Source organism: Nothobranchius furzeri, chromosome 8 (assembly GCF_043380555.1).
Source record: "Nothobranchius furzeri strain GRZ-AD chromosome 8, NfurGRZ-RIMD1, whole genome shotgun sequence".
NCBI lineage: Eukaryota > Metazoa > Chordata > Actinopteri > Cyprinodontiformes > Nothobranchiidae > Nothobranchius > Nothobranchius furzeri.
Window position 1 is genome coordinate 73502938 of NC_091748.1, and position 24106 is coordinate 73527043.

The 24106-nt window shown below is 39.8% G+C and overlaps 1 protein-coding gene across 2 annotated transcripts; it reads right to left on the bottom strand.

Moving 5' to 3' along the window:
• Positions 1–458: 458 nt before the first annotated feature.
• LOC107393014 (complement factor H) lies at positions 459–21039 on the bottom strand. 2 transcript variants are annotated; one of them, XM_070554308.1, is made up of 19 exons: positions 20509–21039; positions 20233–20415; positions 20045–20150; positions 19891–19967; positions 19570–19752; positions 19242–19430; positions 18933–19124; positions 17939–18124; positions 17142–17315; positions 13310–13474; positions 12950–13108; positions 12673–12843; positions 12405–12590; positions 11395–11562; positions 8163–8351; positions 3332–3517; positions 2939–3127; positions 1359–1538; positions 459–1062 (listed from the first exon to the last, which is right to left on the bottom strand). In XM_070554308.1, exons 1-19 carry the CDS (start codon positions 20621–20623, stop codon positions 869–871), a joined length of 3192 nt encoding a protein of 1063 aa, XP_070410409.1. In that variant the 5' UTR covers positions 20624–21039; the 3' UTR covers positions 459–868. The 2 variants fall into 2 exon arrangements, with proteins under 2 accessions (XP_070410409.1, XP_070410410.1); XM_070554309.1 differs by lacking the exons at positions 2939–3127; positions 3332–3517; positions 8163–8351.
• Between the last annotated feature and the right edge of the window lie 3067 nt (positions 21040–24106).

Sequence of the window (24106 nt, forward strand, 5' to 3'; positions counted from 1 at the left end):
CCCCAGCAGGTCCCTGAGCTCCAGTGACCAAAGCCTACTGGTTGTGCAGCACCAGGCTGAAGACCAAAGGTGACGGATCATTTGCTGCTGTGGCCCCCAGACTCTGGAACTCTCTCCCCCTGAGCCTGAGATCAGTGGACTCATTGGTCTCCTTTAAAAAGCAGCTGAAGACTCACCGTGTGACCTTCTGTTCAGCCTCTTCTTCCTCACTAGCTTTTCAAGTTGGTGTTGTTTCTTGTGAAGTGCCTTGTGATTTTTATCTTGAGAGGCGCTATGTCAAAAATCCTGTCATCATCTAAACAGTGAGATGTAATAATTAGATGCAGGCGCCGACAAGGATTTAAAATGAGTTAAGGAAGACATTATTATCCTGGGCTGTTGTCCAAATATGGTCTTTGGAACATCTGGATTCAGATTCAGATTTTGAAAATCAGTCAGAAAAAAGGTGAAAAAAGAACTCAAATGTCATTAAGTTTTATTCTTCATTTAGATTTTAGTCATAGGACAAAATAAAAATCTCAGGGTTAAACTAGTTAAAAACAACACTAAGCTGTGAGGTAAAATACAATTTCATCAACATCAGACCTTCAGAAAAGAAATAGTTAGAAAAATGAGTTTGATGATTTTCATTAATATGTAAACCGGAAAAGAAAAAGAAGCAAGCTGGTCATTTACATACATGTTTTTATCTGTTTAAGGAAAAAAAACATAAAGACAAGTTTGAAAAAGCCTTTAATAATAAAACATGCAGGAGCAGAGGATTAAATGTGTTCATTGATATAAAGGATCTAAAATTATTCAGAATTATTAAACTTGTTGTTATAATCAATAACATGTTTGTGTGTTCATATGTATCACACCAAAAGCTTTAACCACAGGTGGGCAGGTCCATCTGTCCATCGATGCACTGTTTACGCATTGGCTCTTGGTGAAGTAGTCTTGTTCCATGTTTACATACAAATGTCAGGTGATCTTCATGAGGCGCATAATATTTATCTCTGTCATTATGTGAAAATTCAATATTGTGTCCCTCCATCATTTCAGCATTCACAGTGCATGGTTCTGTAAAAGAGCAAAAATTTCAGTTAGAGCACAAAAATTGCAAAAAAAAAAAAAGTAAAAAAAAAAACCTAAAGCAACAATTTTCTAATATTTTATGACAACAAAAGTATAAATTTAGAAATATATTAGATTTTTCTTTTACATAGTTATAACTTTATAGGTCATTAATAACTAAAATTAATAAAGCATTTATTTCTGAGATGTATTTTATTTTCTAGCCAAACTCAGATAAAATTCACACACAGCGTCAACAAAAATGTCCTCATTTTAAAAACATACAAGTTTAAGTGACTTACTCATGCATGTCATCTCTCCAGTCCACACACCATTGTTACACGTTTTAAACCGCCCACCCTTCAGAACATACATGTTGAAACAGGTGTATTCAACAGTAGCACCTTCTTCATATTGTTGTTTAGTGAATCTCACAGTCTCTCCATCTGTTAGAGATGGTGGACGCCCACAGCCACTTTGGTCTAAACGAATGAGGACAATAACACAGAGAATACAGTTTTAGGTGGTATTTAGTTACAGCAATCACATTATATCCTAAATGTGTCTGTATTATTTATATTTATAGATTCACTAGGATAAATACAATAAAGTTTATCTCTCACCAAATAGAATATTTACTAAGAAATCACAATGTAACCATAGACACATTACTTAGTATGTGTGTGTGCGTGTGTGTGCGCACGCGTGTGCGGTCTGTCCTCCATCCCCAGTGACTCGTGGTGGATGGCTGCTTATACTCTGGAGGTTTCTTCCTGTTAAAAGGGAGTTTTCCTCTCCACTATCGCTAAATGCTTGCTTAGTATGAGGATTGCTGTAAAGTCTCTTACTCTGAAACATTTTTTTTTCTGATAGGCTTAATGAACTGACCTGTATTGGGATGTTTATTATGTGAAGTGCCTTGAGACGACTGTTGTCGTGATTTGGCGCTATATAAATAAACTTGAATTGAATTGAATTATATCTAGGGATGTCCCGATCAGGTTTTTTTGCCCTCGAGTCCGAGTCATTTGATTTTGAGAATCTGCCGATACCGAGTCCCGATCCCATACTTTCGATACATAAAAAATAAAGAAAAGGAAGAAACAGTTCCAGAATGTTCCTTATTTTTTATTTAATTACCTTTTTATTTTAATTTCTAACAACAGATCATTTCTGTGAGGTAGCTTGAACAATCAAGTAATAAATAACCTAAATTCTTCACTTTTGGACTTAATTGCAAATATAAAAAGTCTAATATAAAAACAGATAGCACTTCAACTTAAAATACCTGGCAGGGGTCTATTTTGCCTCGGCCCCCAAAATTCTTAGATACGTCCCTGGGCGTGGGACGGAGTTTTGAAGATGATCTGAATTGTATCAACTATATAAATACTACATGCTGATAAGTTATTGTTTTATACAGGTACAAATGTGTAGTGGGATAAATCTACCTACATTTAATTTTTTAAGAACTTTGTTTTGTTTTCTTGGTTTTTATTTTCCTGTCTTCCTGTCCTGTCTGTCTCTGATCTTCCTGCATCTCCCAGTCCTCCAGAAAAACTCCAGCCTGCTTCCTTCTTTTTCACCTCACAAGAAACTTTTTAACCAGCAGATCAAATTGATCTATTGACCGCAAAAAAAGCGAAGTGTGCGCTGCGCCAGTGACGAGCGCTGCAGCGCGAGCGCGCCCACACATCATGCTCAAATACAGACAGAACTCCATGTAGAAAGATCCCAGGCCGGGAATCAAACCCAGGACCTTCTCGCTACAAGGCAACAGCTCTAACCACTGTGCCACTGCACAGCCCATTAGTTAAAAACAGTTATGCTTAAAAGAGCTGAATAAAATTGGCTTTTGGACCCAAAACAACAGTAAACCTACTTGAGCATGTTGGGAACGGTTCTTTCCACTTTCCTGTTTGTAAACACTCAATTTCTTTAGCTCCCCTTAGATAATATTCATCTGGGCAGTGAAAACGTAATGTTTGTCCCCCAGGCACTTGGTTATTAGCTGGTCGATCTCCAGATATTTTCAGACCCCTGGGCAGGGCCCCAACTGTACAAGACAGAGCTGAGTGAAAAATACAGAGAAACAAATGAGTTAAAATCCAACAGGGATTAATGCTTGGGTCTCTTACTGTCACACCTTTAAAGTTGTGCACATTTTCCCAACATATTTTCTTCTTTTTTCTAAGTATGGAGTTTGGCTTTTCAAGTTTCAGTTTCATTTTAAATCGAAGCCTAAAAAGTAAAACGAGCCTCGTGAGATTCTTACCTTCACATGTAGGAGGTTGGTCACTCCATATTCCACCATTCAAACATTCAATTGTCGTGTGCCCAGTGATGGAGAGCCCTCGTAGACAACCAAATGTTAATTTTTCTCCTTTCCTTCGTAAATGTATTCCTTCTGCAGGTTTGCTGATGATTACATTGTCTGTTAATACCAGAATTGGACATTTTTCTGTTGAAAAGAACAGAACATATTATAATGTTGACTTTACAATATTAACAATGGTTTAATGTGAGATATAATTTTACTTTAAATTTGTACAATTTACAGAACAAAGAAACCACAGGCTTTAAAGGTTCCATCTACTCCCTCACATTTAAAAACACATCTGCTTTGAAAGAAACCAGGGCTGGGTGATATATCAATATTTTAAAAATATCAATATATTGATATAATTTCAAACAAGAGACAAGATGACTCAGTATCATTTATAGCAGGGGTCACCAACCTTTTTGCAACTGTGAGCTACTCAAAGTGACAGTGTGTATTTTTCCTGGCAATGGGGGCAGTAGATACCTAAATCATTACAAGCAAGTAGTATTTTTGTGTTGGAGTAAGGCCTTTCCAACAGATGCTCATTAGAGCTAAAAAAGCCCTGGGAAGTGCAAACCTCAGCAAAATGACAAGCGCATCGGACTCCCTTTCATCACTGGCAGCAAGTGAATAATTAAACGTGTAAAACAACAATTTTTATGATTGGTGAAAGTTTTGTAACTGTTTGTCACAAATCAGTAAATGCATTTTGTCCTCATGGGCTCCCCGTAGAAGGACTCATGGCATCCAATATGGCGTCGCCCGAGACATAGACCCGCTGCCATGTATTTTAGACCTGATTTTTTTGGTTATGTTACAAAAACACCAATATTTTTCAACAAATGGGCATCATTACATTTAATTTAACAACATTTCGATGGATATTTCCTGAGATCAACAATTAAAAAGTACACACTGTCTCTTTAAAGGTTACTGAGTAATACAAAGGGCTACTTGTACATTACATACTTCTGAACTGTTGTATTGTTTATTTTAAATGTATTAAACTACAGTACAGTAAACTACAGAATCAATTTCAAAGTACTTCTACTAGTTTATAAATCACTGAATGGCATGGGACCAGAATACATGTCGGATCTCCTTCCTGTATACCCAGCAGGGCTCTGAGATCCAGAACCAATCAGCTGCTTTTAGCTACTATGGAATCAGATGGAATCAGATTCCTTATGACCTCAAATGTGCCCCAACTTGTTATAGTCAGCCTTTTAATAAATGTTCTTATGCTGCACATTCTGCACTGTATGTGCTCACCTTTTAACAACGTTTCTTTTTATTATTTATTTTTTGTATTATGCGCACAAAGATGAAAAAAATATTTCAAAAAAGATCCTCCTATTGAACACATACTAAGTATTGCATTGATGTTATTGTACACCTGGATAATTCCAGTATCGGTTGAACTGAGGAGTTATACACTCTTACTGCAGAGGGGATGAATGACCTACGGTAGTGTTCTATTTTAAATCTGGGATGTCAGTCTGCCTCTGAAGGAGCTGTCAATGGTTTCCACAGTGGAATGCAGTGGGTGGGAGTTTTTTTTAAAGGTGCAGTATGTAAGGACATAGTGCGACTTTTACAGTAAGAAATTCCCAAAAGAGTCTAATGCTTCAGTCACTTTGGAAGGAAGGTTATACTGAAACATGTTTCATATCATGCTGGCTGCGGGACTGTCAGTTTTTCTCTTTTCAAGTCAAAGGAAGGAGGAACGTAACTACTGTTTACTATCAGTGAGAGTGGGGTTGCCGTGTCTCCTCAAGCTAATACTGCAGTGCCAACAACTGTAATTTGACGATGGCCAGCACAAAGCTCCAGAGTTGTTTAAAGTGGTTGCAGTAATCAAATTTTACCACATGATGTCATTTTTACAATATTTCTGATCCTGATCAGACGCCTGAGCCACCTCAGCTGGCTCAACTGGCCCCTGGCAGTAAGACGTTTCCTGTTTTCAGTGTTGCACTTTGTGTAGCTGTTTGGTGTTTGGGGCTCACTAAAACATATCTCTTGCTCTCTGTATCAGATGTTTAGTTACTCCTCTGCCTCCTTTAGTGATAATGGGACGTGTAATAAATGTAGCATTTTTGTAGCTTTGGAGACGAGGGTGTCGGAATTGGAGGCCCGGCTCCACGCTGTTGTAAATCCCGTAAACAGCCGTAGTTACTTAGCTAGTGCGGGGCTAACTAGCTCAGAACCACCCCGTAGCGATCCTCCAACAGAACCCGAGCAGCCGGGACGTCAGGCTGGCTGGGTGACGGTACGCAGGAAGCATAGAACTCAGCCCGTCTGTAAAGACGACTCTCCCTTGCCCTGCCTCCAACATTCCTCCATCTAAAAAGGCTAGGTTATCCAGAGTTATCTCTGTAGTTATGCTGCTATAGGCTTAGACTGCTGGAGGATACTCTACTACTTTCTTCTACATTCTGCTCATTCAGGACTTTTCTCATAAACCATTACAGAAAATCCAAATCCTCTCCTCCAGACTGTGTTTCGCATACGTGCATCCAGCACGTAAAACAAGCTAGCTGCTGTATTGTGAATCACTGTTATTGTTTACTTTCATGCTCCTAATTATTACGTAAAATTGCGTTTACAGCTGCAGCAAAAGGTCTGAGCCCTGTGTCTGTGTCCTACACGCATTTTTAAATAAAAGGTCTGATCTAAAATAATAACCTACATCTATAAATCCATCTAGAACCACACCGCTACTTCTGGACTCCAGACTAGTCCTGTTAGCATGACTGCAGCAAAACTGCTAACCGTGTTCGCTCCGGTAAGGAAAGAACAAGTCCTTTGGGAAAGCTATGACACACACACACACACACACACACACACACACACACACACACACACACACACACACACACACACACAATCTAAAAGATGATCTCTATATTTTAACATTAGAACCTCCATGACATCCTGGATTAGTGCAAACAACGAGTTGAGCTAAGGAGTTACTCCAGCATCAGGAAGATTTATTCTGGTAAATTGTTGGTTAAATATTTTCCAGAGTTATATCAATAAATACACACAGCAGTAAAACTAGATTACTGAACTATATTGGGACACATGATGGAGGTAAGACCAGCTGAGAACTTGTCAGCTTACAGCTCCCAGTGGAGCACAGCAATGAAATATTTAAGAAAAGTAAACAAACTGTACCAATTTTGGTTCTGAAGATGAACAGAATCCTCCTCTGTGTCCAAATCGGGTCACAGGTCTTCTGAGTCAAACGGTCTAAAACATGCCTGCACCTCTGGTAGTGATATCCAGCTGGCGGGGTTGGAGTTTGGTTGAACTTCTCCGGTAATCCAATATCCGTTCTCGTCGCCGTATCCCAAAGAAAAAACAAATCTGACCGACTAGCAGAGGCTTCAGAAGCTACATCTGATTGATGACACAATGTTCTCTGCTATAACGCTAACCCAGAACACCGGAGTCAGGCGTTGTTTACTACAGCTGTTTCAGCAGAGCTCCATGTGAAACTTCACCAGCTGCCCAGGGCTTAGACCGGACGTTAGTTTCTGTTTTTCCCGCGCCGGTCACAAACATCAGATTTTCTTACAATTCCAGCCGTCAACATCCAAAACCCTTTTTCATCTAAGGTTTTAATACACATTTACACATGCTGTTCAAACAAATTTTGCCTCTGGCCGATATCTTTAAATGAGTGAGTGAACCCACTACCAAGGATGAACTCTGCTAACTTTAAAAATCAGCTGCTCTAAATAAGCATGAAGGTCAGAGAGGAGCTCTAGGATGGACGTGGATAAAGGAACTGTAATGTAGAGGTAAAGTAGGGCAGGGCCAACCTTAGCAGCTGTCATACGGTCCATTTGAAATGTTTGACTTTCATTTAGCTTGTTATGTGACAGGTTAGAGCACAGTCTCATGTTAGAGTTTTGCCATGAGAGCATTGAGATACCTCACACACTGATGGCATCTAAAAATTAACATTTTTGTTTTCAAAATAAAGAATAATTTTAATCACAATTGAAACGTACAATCCTAGAATAACCTTGTCCAATAAATGTGCACGTCCTGTTCTGACTGAATGGACAGAAATCCTTCCATCAAACTGTGTGTGTGTGTGTGTGCGTGCACACACGAGCGTGTTGTGAACTGGTGTTGTGGTTTTGCACTGATGTAACCATCTTTACGCTGACAAAAATGTAACTAAGTAACTTTTCCTTTGAGTACATTTTATTTACGATACTTTTTACTTTTATTTGAGTAAAAATTTAGGCAAGTACTTTTACTTGTACTTAAGTAGGAAATTTTAGTACTCTATCCACCTCTGGTTAGTTCAGAGGTGTGCAGAATGAATGTACAGTATATCCTTTAAAAGCTATTTTTAAAAAGTTAAATAATTCATTTTTATTCTGTCGGGCACAACGCTGTGTTTATGTTTCCATCTACTAGCCACTGGAGCGCACCGTTGCGCTATAAAGTCAGCTCAGCAAAGCAAGGTTGGGACTGTGTAAAATGGTAGACTTGACAAGTTAAGCAGCTGATTCTGAGCCCAGAAGATGTTCTAATGATAAATACTGTTACAAAATAAACTAATTAGTAGAAATTAGTCATTATCCTGTATGATTTGTCTCTAAACATGGTGCTGGAACATGTCAGCAGTGAACCAACAACAGCTGGAAAAGTAGTCCTGTTGTTGCAATACCACTTATGAACACCAAAGTTCACCAGATTGTCAGTGTTCAATAGTCCACGTTTAAATCAGCATTATGACGCAAAACAACAGTAAACCTACTTGAGCATGTTGGGAACGATTCTTTCCACTCTCCTGCTTCTGAACACTCAATTTCTGCAGCTCCCTCAAGATAATATTCATCTGGGCAGTAAAAACGTAACGTTTGTCCCCCAGGCACTTGGTTAGTAGTCGGTGGATCTCCAGCTATGCCCAGATCTGTGGGCAGGCCCCCAATTAGACAAGGCACAGCTGAGAAAAAAATACAGAGAGACAAATAAGTTAAGATTTACCAGGGTTTGATGCCAGGGTTCCAGGACTTTCTCTCTCTCTCACACACACACACACACACACACACACACACACACACACACACACACACACACACACACACACACACCGAGGTCCTCCACGTCCAGAGGAGCCAGTTAAGGTGGCTCAGGCATCTGGTCAGTATGCTTCCTAGACTCCTCCCTGGTGAGGATTTCTGGGCACGTCTAACTGGGAGGAGACCCAAGGGATGACCCAGGACATGCTGGAGGGATTATGTCTCTCAGCTGGCCAGGGAATGCCTTGGGATTCCCTCGGAGGAGCTGGCCCAAGTGGCTGGGGAGAGAGAAGTCTGGGCCTCTCGGCTTAGGCTACTGCCCCCGTGACCCGACCTTGGATAAACCATTGAAAAAAAAAAAAAAAAAATATATATATATATATATATATATATATATATATATATACACACACACACACACACACACACAGGCCAAAATTTTGGACACACTTTCTCATTCAATGTGTTTTCTTTATTTTCGTGACCATGACCATTTAACAAGGAGCCAACAAGTCTTAAACCCTTTTCAGATTGACATTCCGGAATATGTGTGTGTGTGTGTGTGTGTGTGTGTGTGTGGGGGGGGGTATCGGACTCATGTTAAGCATAATTCTGCGCACACAACGACGCATAAGAGACCTGGATGATGCAGCTCAATGGTTAAAGGAGTGGTGTGAAGCGCTCCGTCGCGCGTCTAGACGGTACCGTAGGAGGCGAGCTGCCATGGTTTGCCGCATGCTACAGGAGCGAACTATCTACAGTTGTGGTCAGAAGTTTACATACACCTGTAAAAAATATAATATAATGGCTCTACTGAGTGTCCCGTTATTTCTAAAACTCTGATTTTTCTCTGATAGAGTGATTGGAACAGATACTTCTTTGTCACAAAAAACATTCATGAAGTTTGGTTCTTTAATGTCTTTATTATGGGTTAACAGAGAAAAGTGATCACATATGCTGGGTCACAAATATACATACAGCAGTGCTAATATTTGGTTACATGTCCCTTAGCCATTTTCACTTCAATTAGGCACTTTTGGTAGCCATCCACAAGCTTCTGGCAAGCTTCTGGTTGAATCTTTGACCACTCCTCTTGACAGAATTGGTGAAGTTCAGTTAAATTTGATGGCTTTCTGACATGGACTTGTTTCTTCAGCACTGTCCACATGTTTTCAATGGGGGAAAGTCAGGACTTTGGGAAGGCCATTCTAAAACCCTCATTCTAGCCTGATTTAGCCATTCCTTTACCACTTTTGATGTGTGTTTGGGGTCATTGTCCTGTTGGAACACCCAACTGCGCCTAAGACCCAACCTTCGTGCTGATGATTTTAGGTTATGTTGAAGAATGTGAAGGTAATCCTCCTTCTTCATTATCCCATTTACTCTCTGTAAAGCACCAGTTCCATTGGCAGCAAAACAGCCCCACAGCATAATATTACCACCACCATGCTTGACTGTAGGCATGGTGTTCTTGGGGTTAAAGGCCTCACCTTTTCTCCTCCAAACATATTGCTGGGCATTGTGGCCAAAAAGCTCGATTTTTGTTTCATCTGACCACAGAACTTTCCTCCAGAAGGTCTTATCTTTGTCCATGTGATCAGCAGCAAACTTCAGTCGAGCCTTAAGGTGCCGCTTTTGGAGCAAGGGCTTCCTTCTTGCACGGCAGCCTCTCAGTCCATGGAGATGCAAAACACGTTTGACTGTGGACAATGACACCTGTGTTCCAGCAGCTTCTAATTCTTGGCAGATCTGCTTTTTGGTGATTCTTGGTTCACTCTTTACCCTCCTGACCAATTTTCTCTCAGCAGCAGGTGATAGCTTGCGTTTTCTTCCTGATCTTGGCAGTGATGAAACAGCGCCATGCACCTTATACTTACAAACAATTGTTTGCACTGTTGCTCTTGGGACCTGCAGCTGCTTTGAAATGGCCCCAAGTGACTTTCCTGACTTGTTCAAGGCAATAATTCGCTTTTTCAGATCCATGCTGAGCTCCTTTGACTTTCCCATTGTAAAGTTTGTGGGTGTTTGTATCCAATGAGCCCTATTTACCTGACCTAAGAGAAGTCACCAGCTGTAGTCACTCATAATCCCTCACAAGAAGTTAAGAGGCCATGCTATGAAGCTCAGTTCACTGACATGTTTCTAAGTCACCAAAATTGCTAGATCATGTTGCTGTATGTATATTTGTGACCCAGCAAATGTGATCACTTTTCTCTGTTAACCCATAATAAAGACATTAAAGAACCAAACTTCATGAATGTTTTTTGTGACAAAGAAGTATCTGTTCCAATCACTCTATCAGAGAAAAATCAGAGTTTTAGAAATAACGGGACACTCAGTAGAGCCATTATATTATATTTTTTACAAGTGTATGTAAACTTCTGACCACAACTGTAGGTGCGCACAGTGTCCCCCGGTCCCCTCCTCCTCCCTGTCCGGAACTCGACCTCACCAGTCGGAAGCAGCCACCCTGTCCGTGACAAGTCCGGTCCTGTGACTAGGGTCGTCGTCCGGTTTAATTACGGAAAACATTATCCGGATGTTTGTATTCAGACACAAAGGTCTTACAGACAGAGTCCTGAACATTTCCGTTTTTCATGGCCTGTCTGAAGGGGCCTCTAAACATCTCTGGGAACTCCTTCAAGACTGTTGGAAAACCATTTCAGGTGACTACCTCTTGAAGCTCATCAAGAGAAAGTCAAGATTGTGCAAAGCAGTAATCAGAGCAAAGGGTGGGTATTTTGAAGAAAATAGAATATAATGCATGTTTTTAGTAAATTTACCCTTTTTGGTCAAGTACATAACTCCACATGTGTTCATTTATAGTTTTGATGCCTTCAGTGGGAATCTACCCATGAAAATAAAGAAAACACATTGACTGAGAAGGTTTTGCCTGTACTGTGTGTGTGTGTGTGTGTGTGTGTGTGTGTGTGTGTGTATATTTTTTTTCATTTTTTTGCTTCTTACCTGGACATTCTATTGATTTGGACCACAAGCCATTGCTACACGATGCAGTTCCCTCGATAACTTCTCCAGGTGCATTACACTTATAGTTGATGCTCTCACCTTCCATGTATGTTTCTTTTACATCAGACCGAATCGTCAATTTTTCATCTTCTAAATTCTCACAATATCCTAAAAGAAAAGAAATGAGTAGATGTTAATCCCAGGTGGCAATACAATCTTAATTTAGACATGTTCTTCTTTAAAAGTATGTCTTGTTTTTCTTAGTAACCAATTAGTATTACTGTTGGTTTGAGAAAAGCAGTTCATTAGTGCTTAGAAAAGAAATGTACTTGGATGGGTAAAGAGTTCCAAAGTTTGGGTGCAGCATGAGAAAAGTAAGTAAGTAAGTAAGCTTTATTTATATAGCACCTTTCACAGACAAAAAGGTCACAAAATGCTTCACAAGTTAGAACGACACATAAATAGGCTACTATAAAATACAGTCACAATATAGATAAAAAGTCGTATACAGCCAATCCGCATACAAAATATGTTTAGAATGCCCGGAGAAACAAATGGGTTTTCAGATTGCTCTTAAAAGCATCAACTGAGTTGAGTGAACGTAAGAACAGAGGTAAGTCATTCCAGAGCCTTGGCGCGACGGCCTGGAATGAGCGATCACCTCGTGTCTTGAATCGAGTATGTGGGACCATAAGAAGATTTTGATCCAACGATCTCAACCTTCGAGAAGGCGTGTAAGGACAGAGCATGTCTCAAACGTACAGTGGAGCCTGACCATGCAGCGCTCTGAATGTCAGCACAAGAATTTTAAAATTGATGCAAGAAGAAATTGGGAGCCAATGAAGAGCTTTTAGAATGGGGGTAATGTGAGCTCTTCTGTTGGCACGGGTCAGTATTCTAGCTACACAGTTTAGAACTTGTTGTGAACATTCTAAAAGCTCATAAAGCAAAGAAAAAAAAACTTCCAGACGACCATAGTAGTCATGTGAGATATTAGTTTTTATACATACGAACACAGGAGATGGTCTTCTTTTCCCATGCTCCATTATTGCATCTAATTGTTTCTCCTCCATTTATCATGTAATCTTTGCGGCATTCATAAGTGACAGAAGACTCCGATAAATACTCCTTCTGATAAGGTTCCTTAATAACTGCATTTGTAACGCTAGGTGGTGGCGGGCAGGGCTTACTAGCAGCTGAAAGACATGAAAACATGCAGTTATAGCAGTGTTCATAAAACAACTTCAGTTCATTTAAACTGTGATCAACAAAACTCACGTTTACAGATAGTTTCTACTTCAATTCCTACTAAATTCCATTCTCCATTTAAACAGTTCAGATGAGTGGTCTCAGTTCTGTAGCCTTCATCACAAACAATCTCTAATCTTCCAGGAGAGGTTGTTGCACGTCCATTAGGAATAACGGGAGCTTCTCCACACTGTGTTTTTACTAAAGGATGTGATTCCAAACAGTTACATGAATATTGTTAGACACCAGCAACAGCTCCCTATCCGTGCACATAATTACCAGTAAGTAGAATATAGAGATGAATTACCTATACATGGATGGAGAGCAGACCATTCACCATCAACACATGTAGCTTCATCCCACCAGCTTTTGGCAGAAAGTTTATAGTTTTCATTACACGAGTAATAAATCACGTTGTTGAAAGGGCCGACTGCAAATCCATGTTCAATAGGAGGTATTTTGCACACTACAAATACAAGAGTTCAAAAAGCAAAACCAAGAAAAATGTTTAAAAACTATCGACAGGTAAATGATTAAATCACTGATGGCCTTGGTTTTTAACTTGCTCAAGAGATGACATTAATAGTTAGGAGATATATTACTGAAGCCACCCAATAACTATCAATTTTATTTAATAATAATTTATCATTTTTATAAAGATTCTTACCAGCACACTTCTTTGCTTCAGCCCAGGTTCCTTCCTTACAGATAGCAGAGAAAGTTTCTCTATTCCCACTCCTGCATCGGTATTGGACCTGGTCACCACTGATATAGTTGTATTTTTTACCATGAGTAATGACTGCATCTTGAAAATCAGGAGGTGGACATGGTGCTAAAAGCAAACAGACAAACTGGTAAAAATGATTTGTACTGAAGTCTGTCAACAATGTTTTTTTTAAACTAACAGAACAAACACAAATTTTGGTCTATCAAATCAGATTAAGGTTTATTTATTTATATAGCACCAACAACCACCTATGGGAGGCCCAAGGTGCTGACCAGCACATAAAAACAAGGATATAAACAACATAGTAGATAAAAGAGAGTAAAACTGATCAAAAATAAAAATAATAGAAAAGTACAAGTAAAAGTAACTAAAAGCCATGAAGTAGAAAAGGTAAAAATACAAAAGCCAGTGTCAACGATGTTGAGGGAAAGTTAGATAAAAGTGAGTTTTCAAGTGAGACAAACTCTTGTAGAGAAGGTGCTTGCTTCACTGCCAGAGGGAGTTCATTCCAGAGTGTAGGGGCCGTTACTGAGAAGGCCTAGCCTAGTGAACTAGACCAAATTCTTGCTTTGCAAAGTTTGGTCTAGGAATGCTCCACTGGAACCTCTGCAGCCCCTAACAGCATTCTGGCTGGCCAATCACAGCTCTCTAGAGGGATTTCAAACACACAAAGAGCTGTGATTGGTCCATAATGGGGGGCCAATCATAGTGCTCTATCTGCTTAGTGAACAAATCACAGAGCTTTATCCGCTTTGTGGGCCAATCAGGGCACTCTATATGCCTGGTGGTTGGGATGATGCAACAGAGTGAAACAAGATGGCAACAGCTCGTTTGAAACGGCTTTTACATCAATTTTGGACTATTAGAACTTGGGCTTCATTAGAATCAGGAGCAGATAGATGTATTTAAGTGGCTTTTTTTTTTTTAGAAAAAATTATGTGTTTTCTCCTTCTTCAACATTTTACCGATGGCTGTTGCGGTGAGTATGTCACATTCATTGTCCAGTAGCATGCGGAGATCATTTGAAAGACAACGGTAGAACCCGCCCCACAACCGAGAGCCGTCAATTGAGTATTGCCAGACTAAATAATACATTTATTTAGTCTGGCTTGCCAGGCTAGAGAAGGCCCGGTGTTGGTACCAGATCAGCTCGGGGTCCTGCGCCTGCTGATGATGTCACATTACAGCAAATCCAGTCAGCTTTCACACTGAAGTTTTGGAAAGGCGTCCGCAGTTTTGTTAATAAATTCTTGTTTGTTACCACCTAAATGTTTTCTTTATAATTGTAATTTTTTAATAAAATACCATTTTATCTTTTTTTGTAAAGAATGCGAAACTACATAAAACCAACATCAAACATTAGTTCTTATACGTGAAGTCATATCTGTTTGTATTAATGTGGAATTCGTCTGTTTATTTCCTTAGGTGTTATGTAAATACATTCATTGAAAATGTTGCTTGGTGTCTTTGCAATAAAGTTCTTGTATTTTATTTTGCCCCATATCTCCAAAATCAAGAGTTTTTGAGGTTCTCCGTTTATCAGTTGATGTCGTTGTTTTTATTTTACATTTCCTTTGGAAATTCAAACGTGTTTCTCAGTAAAGTGTTGATTTTTGGACTACAGGACTACAACCGCTAAGACAACAATTCGTTCTGACCAATCAAAATCATCATTGTCAATGTGCTAGCGTAACTTTTACGAACGAGGTATCGTAACTTCCGTCTTACGTTCAGCCAATCATCTACTGTGATGTAATTTGTTGGCGCAGGACCCGAGCCGATCTGGCTGCCCGAGCAGATCTGGTACCGACACCGGTCCCCCCTTGATCTGAGTTTAGAGCGGGGGACTTCCAGCAACTCCTGCTCAGCACGAGCGAAGAGCCCGAGTGGGAACACGCCACTGCAGCAGTTCAAGCATGATATGGGGGAGCAGTGCTCTGCAGCACCCTGAACACATGGAGGGCGATCTTAAATCTTGCATGATAAAACACAGAGAGCCAGTGCAGAGAAGCTAGCACTGGCGTGATGTGGTCTCTCCTTCTGGTTCCAGTCACAAAATTGCAGCAGTGTTTTGGACTGGAGTCGTGCAGTAGTAGCTTGACTCAGTCCAGCATACAACGCATTACAGTAGTTGATGCGGGACATGATAAAAGTGTGTACTACTGTTTCCAGATGTACTCTGGACAGGAGAGGCTTTATCTTGGACAGCCGTCTAATATTAAAAAACATGCTCGAACAACCATGTTTATTTGTGCATCAAATCTAAGGGCTGCATCAATTTTCACCCCTAAATTAGTGACCACAGTCTTTTTGTATTGTTTCATGGAATCACAATCAACTTCATCACCTGCTCCAGCTCTTTCACTAGGGCTGAGTATTATAACCTCAATTTTAGACTCATTTAGGAAGAGGAAGTTAGCAGCCATCCATGACTTAACTTCCATTAAACGGTCCAATAACACAGATACAGAGCCTTCTGCTCCCCGAGAAAAAGGCAAATAGATCTGGCAGTCGTCTGCATAAAAAATGGAACTTAACAAGGAGGAGGACCTCCAGGGGCAAGATGTATAGTGTAAACAGAAGGGGGCCAAGGACAGAGCCTTGGGGTACCCCCATCAGAGACTTTCCCAGGCCGAAGATGCTTAACCCATCCACACACAAAACCTCATTTCATCAAGATATGACCTCATCCATTGAAGCGCCATCCCTGTACTCCCCACCCAGTTGTGTAAACGATCCAGCAAGAAGTCATTGTCCACCGTATCAAAGGCAGCAGTCAAGTCCAGTAGGAATGGGGGGAGGGGGCACTGGGACCACTGGGACCAATGAGACGGGTGGTGAGTCTAGGATTGCAGCACAAATATTAGAGACTTTTTCCACAAAGTAATGAATGATTTATCTAGCCTCAGAGACAAATATAATACAAATGTTTTAAATGGCAAATGGTCTGTGTTTGTATTGCGCCTTCATAGGGTTCTACAACTCCCCAAGGCACTTCACAACACAATCAGTCATTCACACACACGCTGGGGGATGAGCTATAATGTAGCCACAGATGCCGAGGTGAGGCCTGTCCAACGCTGGCGCCACTGATCTCTTCTTATTTAATTCTCTGTATGTAGGGATTTCAGCTCCTTGGTTTTGTCAACAAATGAGTAATTTCTTTCCTGAGAACTTGGCTCACATCTCAAGAGGATGAACATCACCGTTCAACCTCCCATCAGACCGTAGCTGTTCACGAAACCCATCAATGAACAGAAAGTGCAACAGCTACTAAAATACTGGGGAATCGTCTATTTAAACCACCTTTCTGTTCTACATAACTGAGAAATGGTTGGAGAAGCACAAGATGGATGTTTGGAGATAAACTTACGATTTTATCAAGTATTTGCAAAAAACAAAACAAAAAAAAACCAACAATACTGCATCAGCAGAAAAGGCCAATGGTAAACAAATCTGTCCATAAAGTAGTCGGGACTGTGGCGAGATGACAAACAGCTGAGGGATCTGACAAACCAAACTGAAAACTTTGATGAAACCAGAACTCAGAACACAGACATGAACAATATTTCAAACTGCAGACATTAAAAGGGAGAAAGGCATCGACAGCAATAATAAAAGCTAAATCACATTTATAAATCACTGATAGCCTTGGTTTTTAACAAGCTCTAGAAATTACATTTCAGTTAAGAGAAATAAATAGTTTCATTACTGAAGCTACACAATTATTACAATCTGATGAAATTTCACATTTTAATGAAAAGTTTCTCACCAGCACACCTCGTTGATTCAGTCCAGGCTCCTTCCCTACAAGTAGCAGTGAACGTTTCTCCATTCCCAGTCTGGCATCTGTATCGGACCTTGTCATTTCTATTGTAGCTGTCTTTTCCACCATAAGTAATGACTGCATTTTCAAAATCAGGATGTGGACATGGTGCTGATGTTGCTAAAAGCAAAAGAGGGAAAAATAATTATTTGCACTGAATTCTGCTTGTTACATAATAAAGAACTTGGCTCAAAATGCATGCATTGCTTTTTTATAACGTAATTCTCTGTAGCTATGGATGCCTGCTCTGTGGTTTTATCAACAAATGGGGTTTATGCCTCAAAACTGTCGTCACATCTCATATGGATGAAACCCGTCAATGATCGAAAAAGAAGCAGTTTGATCCAACAGCAGGTCACGTGTCTAAGAATCCTTGGGTAAGATGCTGAACACTGAAAATGACTCCCTAGATACCATGAAATGGCAGTCCACTGATCGTCAGGGTCAATGCAGAGAAAACATTTCCCCGATGGGACCAAAGGAAAAATTGTATTTTTAATTTTGATCTCGATCAAAAACAAAAGAAATAAAAGTAACATTGATTTTTGTCTTTGAGCACCTCACCTTCTATCACCTTTTACTCAGTAAGATCTCCGGGAGCTGATCTAAATCCAAACTAAACTAATTTGTACAATTATTTTTTCATACAAGGTACAAAGATTTTATTTGTTTCAACAAAATGATCATGAAAAATATTTATTTGCATTTTCAGAAAAACAACTGAAATGTAAACTCTGCAGTACCTCGGCAAAGTGGTTTTGGTGTCCAGCCATCTCTGGTGCATGTGGCATGTTGAGCTCCATCTGTTCTCTCATAGTACCATTTACAGTCATAGTTCACAGTGTCACCTAACCCGTTTCGGCCCTGGGTGTCACGAGTGGTACCCCAAGATAAATTATCTTCTGGTAGATTACGTGAGCAAGTAACCTCTAGAACAAGAGAAACAAAAAGAAAATATAAACACACACACACACACACACACACACACACACACACACACACACACACACACACACACACACACACACACACACACACACACACATACATACACACACACTTATATCTGAACATACATGTAAACTAGAGCTATTCTAACTCTACACCTGAATTAAAGGTGTCTAGCATGAGATTTTATTCTCATTTCTTCTCTTTAAACTTTCAACCTTCTGATTACCGGACAAATCTGTGGTGTGAGTTAACGAGAGCTGTTCGTGCTCGGAAGCAAACCTGAATGAACTAGAGATGTTTTGTAAAGAAGAATGGTCCAAAATACCTTCAACCAGAATCCAGACTCTCATTAGAAGCTATAGGAAACGTTTAGAGGCTTTTATTTCAGCAAAAGGAGGATCTAATAAATATTGAGTAAATTTTTTTGTAGCGCCCAAATTCATGCACGTGCCAAATTTTGTTTACAAGCTTATTGCATACTTTCTGTAAATCCTATAAACTTAGTGTGACTTCTCAAATATCAGTGTGTGTGAAAAGTTTATCTTAACAACCAATGATATTGACAATTTATAAAGGAAAATCATGAAGATTAACAAGGCTGCCCAAACATTTGCATCACACACACACACACACACACACACACACACACACACACACACACACACACACACACACAGTATCCTATACATACATGATGTAGGCTACACTAAAATATTCATTATGATTCACCAGAAGAAGTTGAGCATTTATTCTATAATCTGGCTCATAAGCTCATATTTTCCATACCTTTACACACGCGCCAGGTGTCCCATTCTCCATCAACTTGACATGTGACGACTGCCTCAGTAGTTTTAGTGTTTATAATCGAGTATCTCTCCCCACACGTAACTCGCACCGTTTGCCGAGGTAAAAAGACACTGTTTTGTGTACTGTAAGCTGTTCCCAGTGGTGGTGGCTGAGACAGTTCACAGGTTATCTCTAGATGAAATATGAAAATAAAAAGATTATATATTTATCTGAGTTTTTTTCTGATAACCACGCAAACCCAAAGATCTGATCTAGCTTGTGATACATGTGTACCTTTAGTATACTTACTTTTACAAGCAGGTGTTGGTGCCCATTCTGCGTTGCCATGCTGTCCTAGTTTTTGACATTTTGGTCGAAAGTCATAAACCTTTTTAAATCCATCGTTACAACTAAAAGTCAACCATTCATCTTTCTTGTACTCCTGACGATTCCCTTCTACACGGCCATTTTCAATCACAGGGGCATTACATTTGATATCTGTTGTCAAACACAAGAGGTTACCGTTTTCTGGTCAGTGAAAATGTTAGGACAGATTTAGAATTCAGTTTGTTTGCTACTGGATGAACTTCCTGTTATTTCTCATGTAGTTGTAGTGGTTTCTGATATCCTACCGTACCTTTACATTTTGGAGCTGTGCCTTGCCACTCGCCATTTTCATTGCAATGCAACACTCGTGATCCTTCCAAGACATGACTGTTGTTCCTGCAGCTAAACTGAACTACATTACCAAAAGTGGCTTCGTCTAAATCCCCCACCACCTGCATGCCATCGGGCAAAGGGATGGATGGACATCTAATGGCTGTAAAGATGAACAATGGAAGCAAACTGTTACCTCTAAAAACATGGTGGTACATGCAGTGAAGGGACAACAACAGAACAAATACAGGGGTTCAAATCCCTGCTTTTGTGTGGCAAACTCCTCATTTCCAACTCAAACCTTCACAAACAGGAACAACGCCATCCCAGCCTTCTGCCTGGCAACGACGAATGTTTGATCGACTCACCATGTGATAACTGAAAAGAATTTATCATAAGTGATCAAAATAACAAAGAAGCCACATTTACATAAACAAACAAACAAACAATCCTACCCTCTTTGACATTCATAAACAACTTGTGACCCATAGACAAAATCATCTTTCTTCTCAAGTCGAAAGTCTCCAAATGCGGCGTCGCCCGGATGTCCACACGATTTTACTTTAAATATGGAGACAGGAAAGAGTTTTGTATTATTTTCTTAATTATTATTTCTGAAAATCGTAATTGCAAAAAAACTTACTTTCACATATCGAGCCCCTGTGCACCCATCGTCCCTCAGAACAGATCAGCTTGTAAAACCCCATGAAGCCAATCTTACAGGGAACCCGTACTTGTTTTCCAGGTCCGTACGTCGCAGCCAAACCAGATGTTTCAAAATTAACATCATAGTTTGGGCTTTTTAAAAATTGTTCAAGGGTACAATCTGTGGAACAGCAACACATAAAAAGTTTTTGTTGTGCTAAAAAGGAAAACCAGAGTAGAAAAACCAACACTGATAGGATTCCTTCTGGCTTACCTTGGCATTTCACAAAGATGAACGTTTGCGTCCACAAAAGTAGCACAACACTTTTGGCTATTGTGAACATTGTTTTCTCACACCCTTGAACACCAAACAGAGAGACACGCCACATGGTCCTATACTGTTATACTGAGAAGGAGCTTTGGACGTCACGGAGGGTTGCTCAACGATTACACAACCGTAGGAAGCCTCCAATCCTAAGCTTGAAGTTAGCAGAAGTGAAAAAGCACCCACAAACATACAATTTTCATCACAAAAACAGGTACCAAAGACCATTAAAGTCAATTAAAACATGCAAACCGGCTTATGTCAGTATGAATTAAGAATGACTACAAATAGCTATTTTGCAGTTTAGTGACTGACAAAAGAGCAAACTGGAGCGAGTGTTCCTGTAAAGGTTTGTTTGTGTTGTCTTTCACTTTCTGGGTAATCATTCACAGGAATCAATTGAGCAAACAAAACAGATTGCATCATCCGAATCAGCAAAGTTTTCCTACTGAAATTAAATATAACACAAAAAGTAGCGATTTCCCCCTCCAAAATTACATTTAAACAAAGCATGTTGCTGTTCAGCTTAAAGTTAGTGAGAGAGGGCGTGATGCTGGTCACATAATCAGCTGCTTTGAGGGTGATCAACAAAGAGAACTCAGTCTGAAACACTAATGTTCATGTTGAGCTATGCAGGATTTGTAGTTTTTACTCAGTTCGGCTCTTGACACAAACGAGTTTTGGCCGATTTAAGCTTAAGCCTAATACGTTGTTTAGGATATTACAGATTTACAAGAATCCAGGGTTCTGTTCACTGTAAAGCATCTATTCTGAAAAAGAAGAACACGCTATGCATTTTCCTGTGTTATTTCCCTGACAAGTTTGATACCTTTAGAAAATTAGAAAATACGTTGTTCTCCTCTTCATGTCTAATGAAGTGAAATTGATATTGTGGAGTTTGGAAATAGAGAGAACAGGATGCGTCTTTGTTCCTGTTTTTGTAAAAATCCTCAGGCAAGGAACAAAGATTAAGCCTGAGCTTTGCTACAAGCAGGCCCACCACCACATCTACCACCATCACACAGATAAATGGTCATCTTTTTCGTACAAACCCGATCAGTGGACAATAGGTGGGATGCATCCTGGACATGTAGTCACATATGTCCACCAAACAGACAAGAGACAAACATCCATGTCTACAGACACTCAGAACCAGTTACAATGATTAAAGCATGAAAAGAATATGCAAATTCAGTGAAAAGCACGCACGATAATGCCTTGTATTATTTCCAGAAGATGGCACCTCTCTACAGGAGTTTGTGACTGATGTTATCAGCCATGTTTGTTTAAACCAAAGTTATGTTTGGTCTCCAGAGGTGTTAAGAGATTTCCTGCCTGACTGGGGAACGTTTATTCAGGCGATAGGTTTGTGTGTTGTTCTTGCTGTGTCGCTGCACACCACACAATGTAGGCCTAAAACTGGCATATCTGTGTTTTTTATTAGGTTTTGAAACATTTCCAACAATTTCAAAACCTCCCAAGTAAACCAGACTTAGGCCAGTTGTAAAGAAAAGCTTAGCAGTTGGCAGGCGAGTCAAGTCAAAGTCAAAGTCGTTAAGGTGAGTCTTGTAATTGTCTTTGAAAAGATTCCTCATGAAACAGAAAAAATTCTACTGGTTGAAGAAGCCAACAAACCCCATGTATCAGGGATCTTTGGGGTCAACAACCTGCAGGGAGAAGGGGCCAGACACTTTGGAAACTTGGCTTCAGGTGAGTGTGGGGGCCTAGGCATTCTGAGCTGACTTTAGTATATACTAGTTTTATTTACTAGTCTTCCACTGCCTACTTGTTCCTGTGCAGGGTCACAAGAGGGTGGTGATTATCTCAAGTGGCTTTTTCCTGTATTGCGTTAGTCTCTCTCTCTCTCTCTCTCTCTCTCTCCCTCTCCCTCCCTCCCTCCCTCCCTCCCTCCCTCCCTCCCCCCCCCTGGCCACTGGCCACTTAACTGCGTACACCATGGTACACATGGTGGCAACTCAATGCATTTAGGCATGTTGACATGGTCACGACTAGTTCAAACAGAGCTTCAGAATGGGGAAGAAAGGTGATTTAAATTACTTTGAACATGGTGTAGAGTGATAAATTGAGTGCTATAAAGCTTAATATATTACCTTTACCTATGACCAATAAGCTGTGAAACTATATAAATATGGAATATCAACCTGCTTGGTCTTTGGATGTTTAATCAGAAGATTCTAGGATTCTTTGTTTATTCAGGGATTGTAGAACACTTTGTTTATTCAAGAAGAGTCAGGTTTATAAAAGTAAGAATTTATTCTCCAAACAATTGAAAACATGACAAGTTAACTAATGTTACTGTGAATGGATGGATCTAGGTACAGTAGATGGAATGTGTAATGGTATGAAATTACTGTTTTCCACCAAAAGTCATTTCCCCCCTCTCCTCTGACACAGAACTAGTCTGCATGGGATATGGCCTCAAGGTCTCATGCATTTGTTAGAACAGCTTCTTTCCAGCTCAACAGAAGAATGAAGAATGGACTCTCCTTTTAATAAATCTATTCAATTCTTTATTCAGGACAATGCACATTAATAAACAATCAAATACATTGTATCGATCGTAAATGGGCTAGATTATAGCATGGTTGCTAATTTGCATCTGTAGTCCGTCAAGATAACTAAGTAAAACAAGTAACACTACACAATTTAAAACCAATCGCAAACATGACGGGGAACCTTTAAGATGTAGTTTGAGGTGCTATTTAAAGGTGCTATTAGTGGGAAACTCTGATATTCGCTGGGATGTTGTTCCAAAATTGACTCCCTCTAACGTACCATTTGTCCGAACGTCGTTTTCCTGTAGGGGATCTGAAGGTCTCCTCTAGTGGAGGCTCTAGTACCATAGCCTTTGTCCGGTCTTAATGTTATGTATGCGGAAAGTGGAGGTGGAGCTAGTCCATTAGGTGCTCTGTAGATTAAACAACTATTTTTGAACATAATAAAAAATTTTAAATTAAGAATGTTGTACTTTGCCAGAATATTACAATGGTGATATGACAAAGGCTTTTGATTCAAGATTTTTATAGACTTTCTGAATAATATTTCTATTGGTTTTAAAAGAATGTCCCCAGTGAATGACCAGGTTGTGATGCAGTAGTCTATATGAGAGAAAATCATGGAGTGCAAAAACATTGTAGCTGAAATTGTAGTCATTGAAGATCTAATTTGTTTAAAGTTATTTATATTGAATTTATTATGTTCACTGTATGTTTAATATGTTTTTAAAGGATAGTGTCGGATCCAGGGTGATTCCAAGGTACTCTAACTCTTGCACCAGGTCCAGCGCTACCTCCCCCAAGAACACGTTGGACTGCTCCAGATTTATGGATTTTTTTGTGAATATCATTGCAACTGTTTTTTTTTATTCAGTAACAGGCATGACTGATGGAGCCAAAGCTGTATGTTCTCCAAGGCTAATGTGAGAATAGATGATGCTTCCTGTGTACTTTTAGCAGGTGTAAAAATAACCGCATCATCCGCATACATTTGGAAGTGTATATTTTTACACACATTCGGCAGGTCATTT

Excerpts from the sequence above, each read along its gene's own strand:
- LOC107393014 (XM_070554308.1), bottom strand. The coding sequence starts at position 20,623 with ATGTGGCGTGTCTCTCTGTTTGGTGTTCAAGGGTGTGAGAAAACAATG. Across the intron at positions 12,844-12,949 it reads TGCTCTCCATCCATGTATAG|TAAAAACACAGTGTGGAGAA; the intron begins GTAATTCATCTC and ends CACATCCTTTAG. Across the intron at positions 1,539-2,938 it reads ACCGTTCCCAACATGCTCAA|ACCAAAGTGGCTGTGGGCGT; the intron begins GTAGGTTTACTG and ends TCATTCGTTTAG.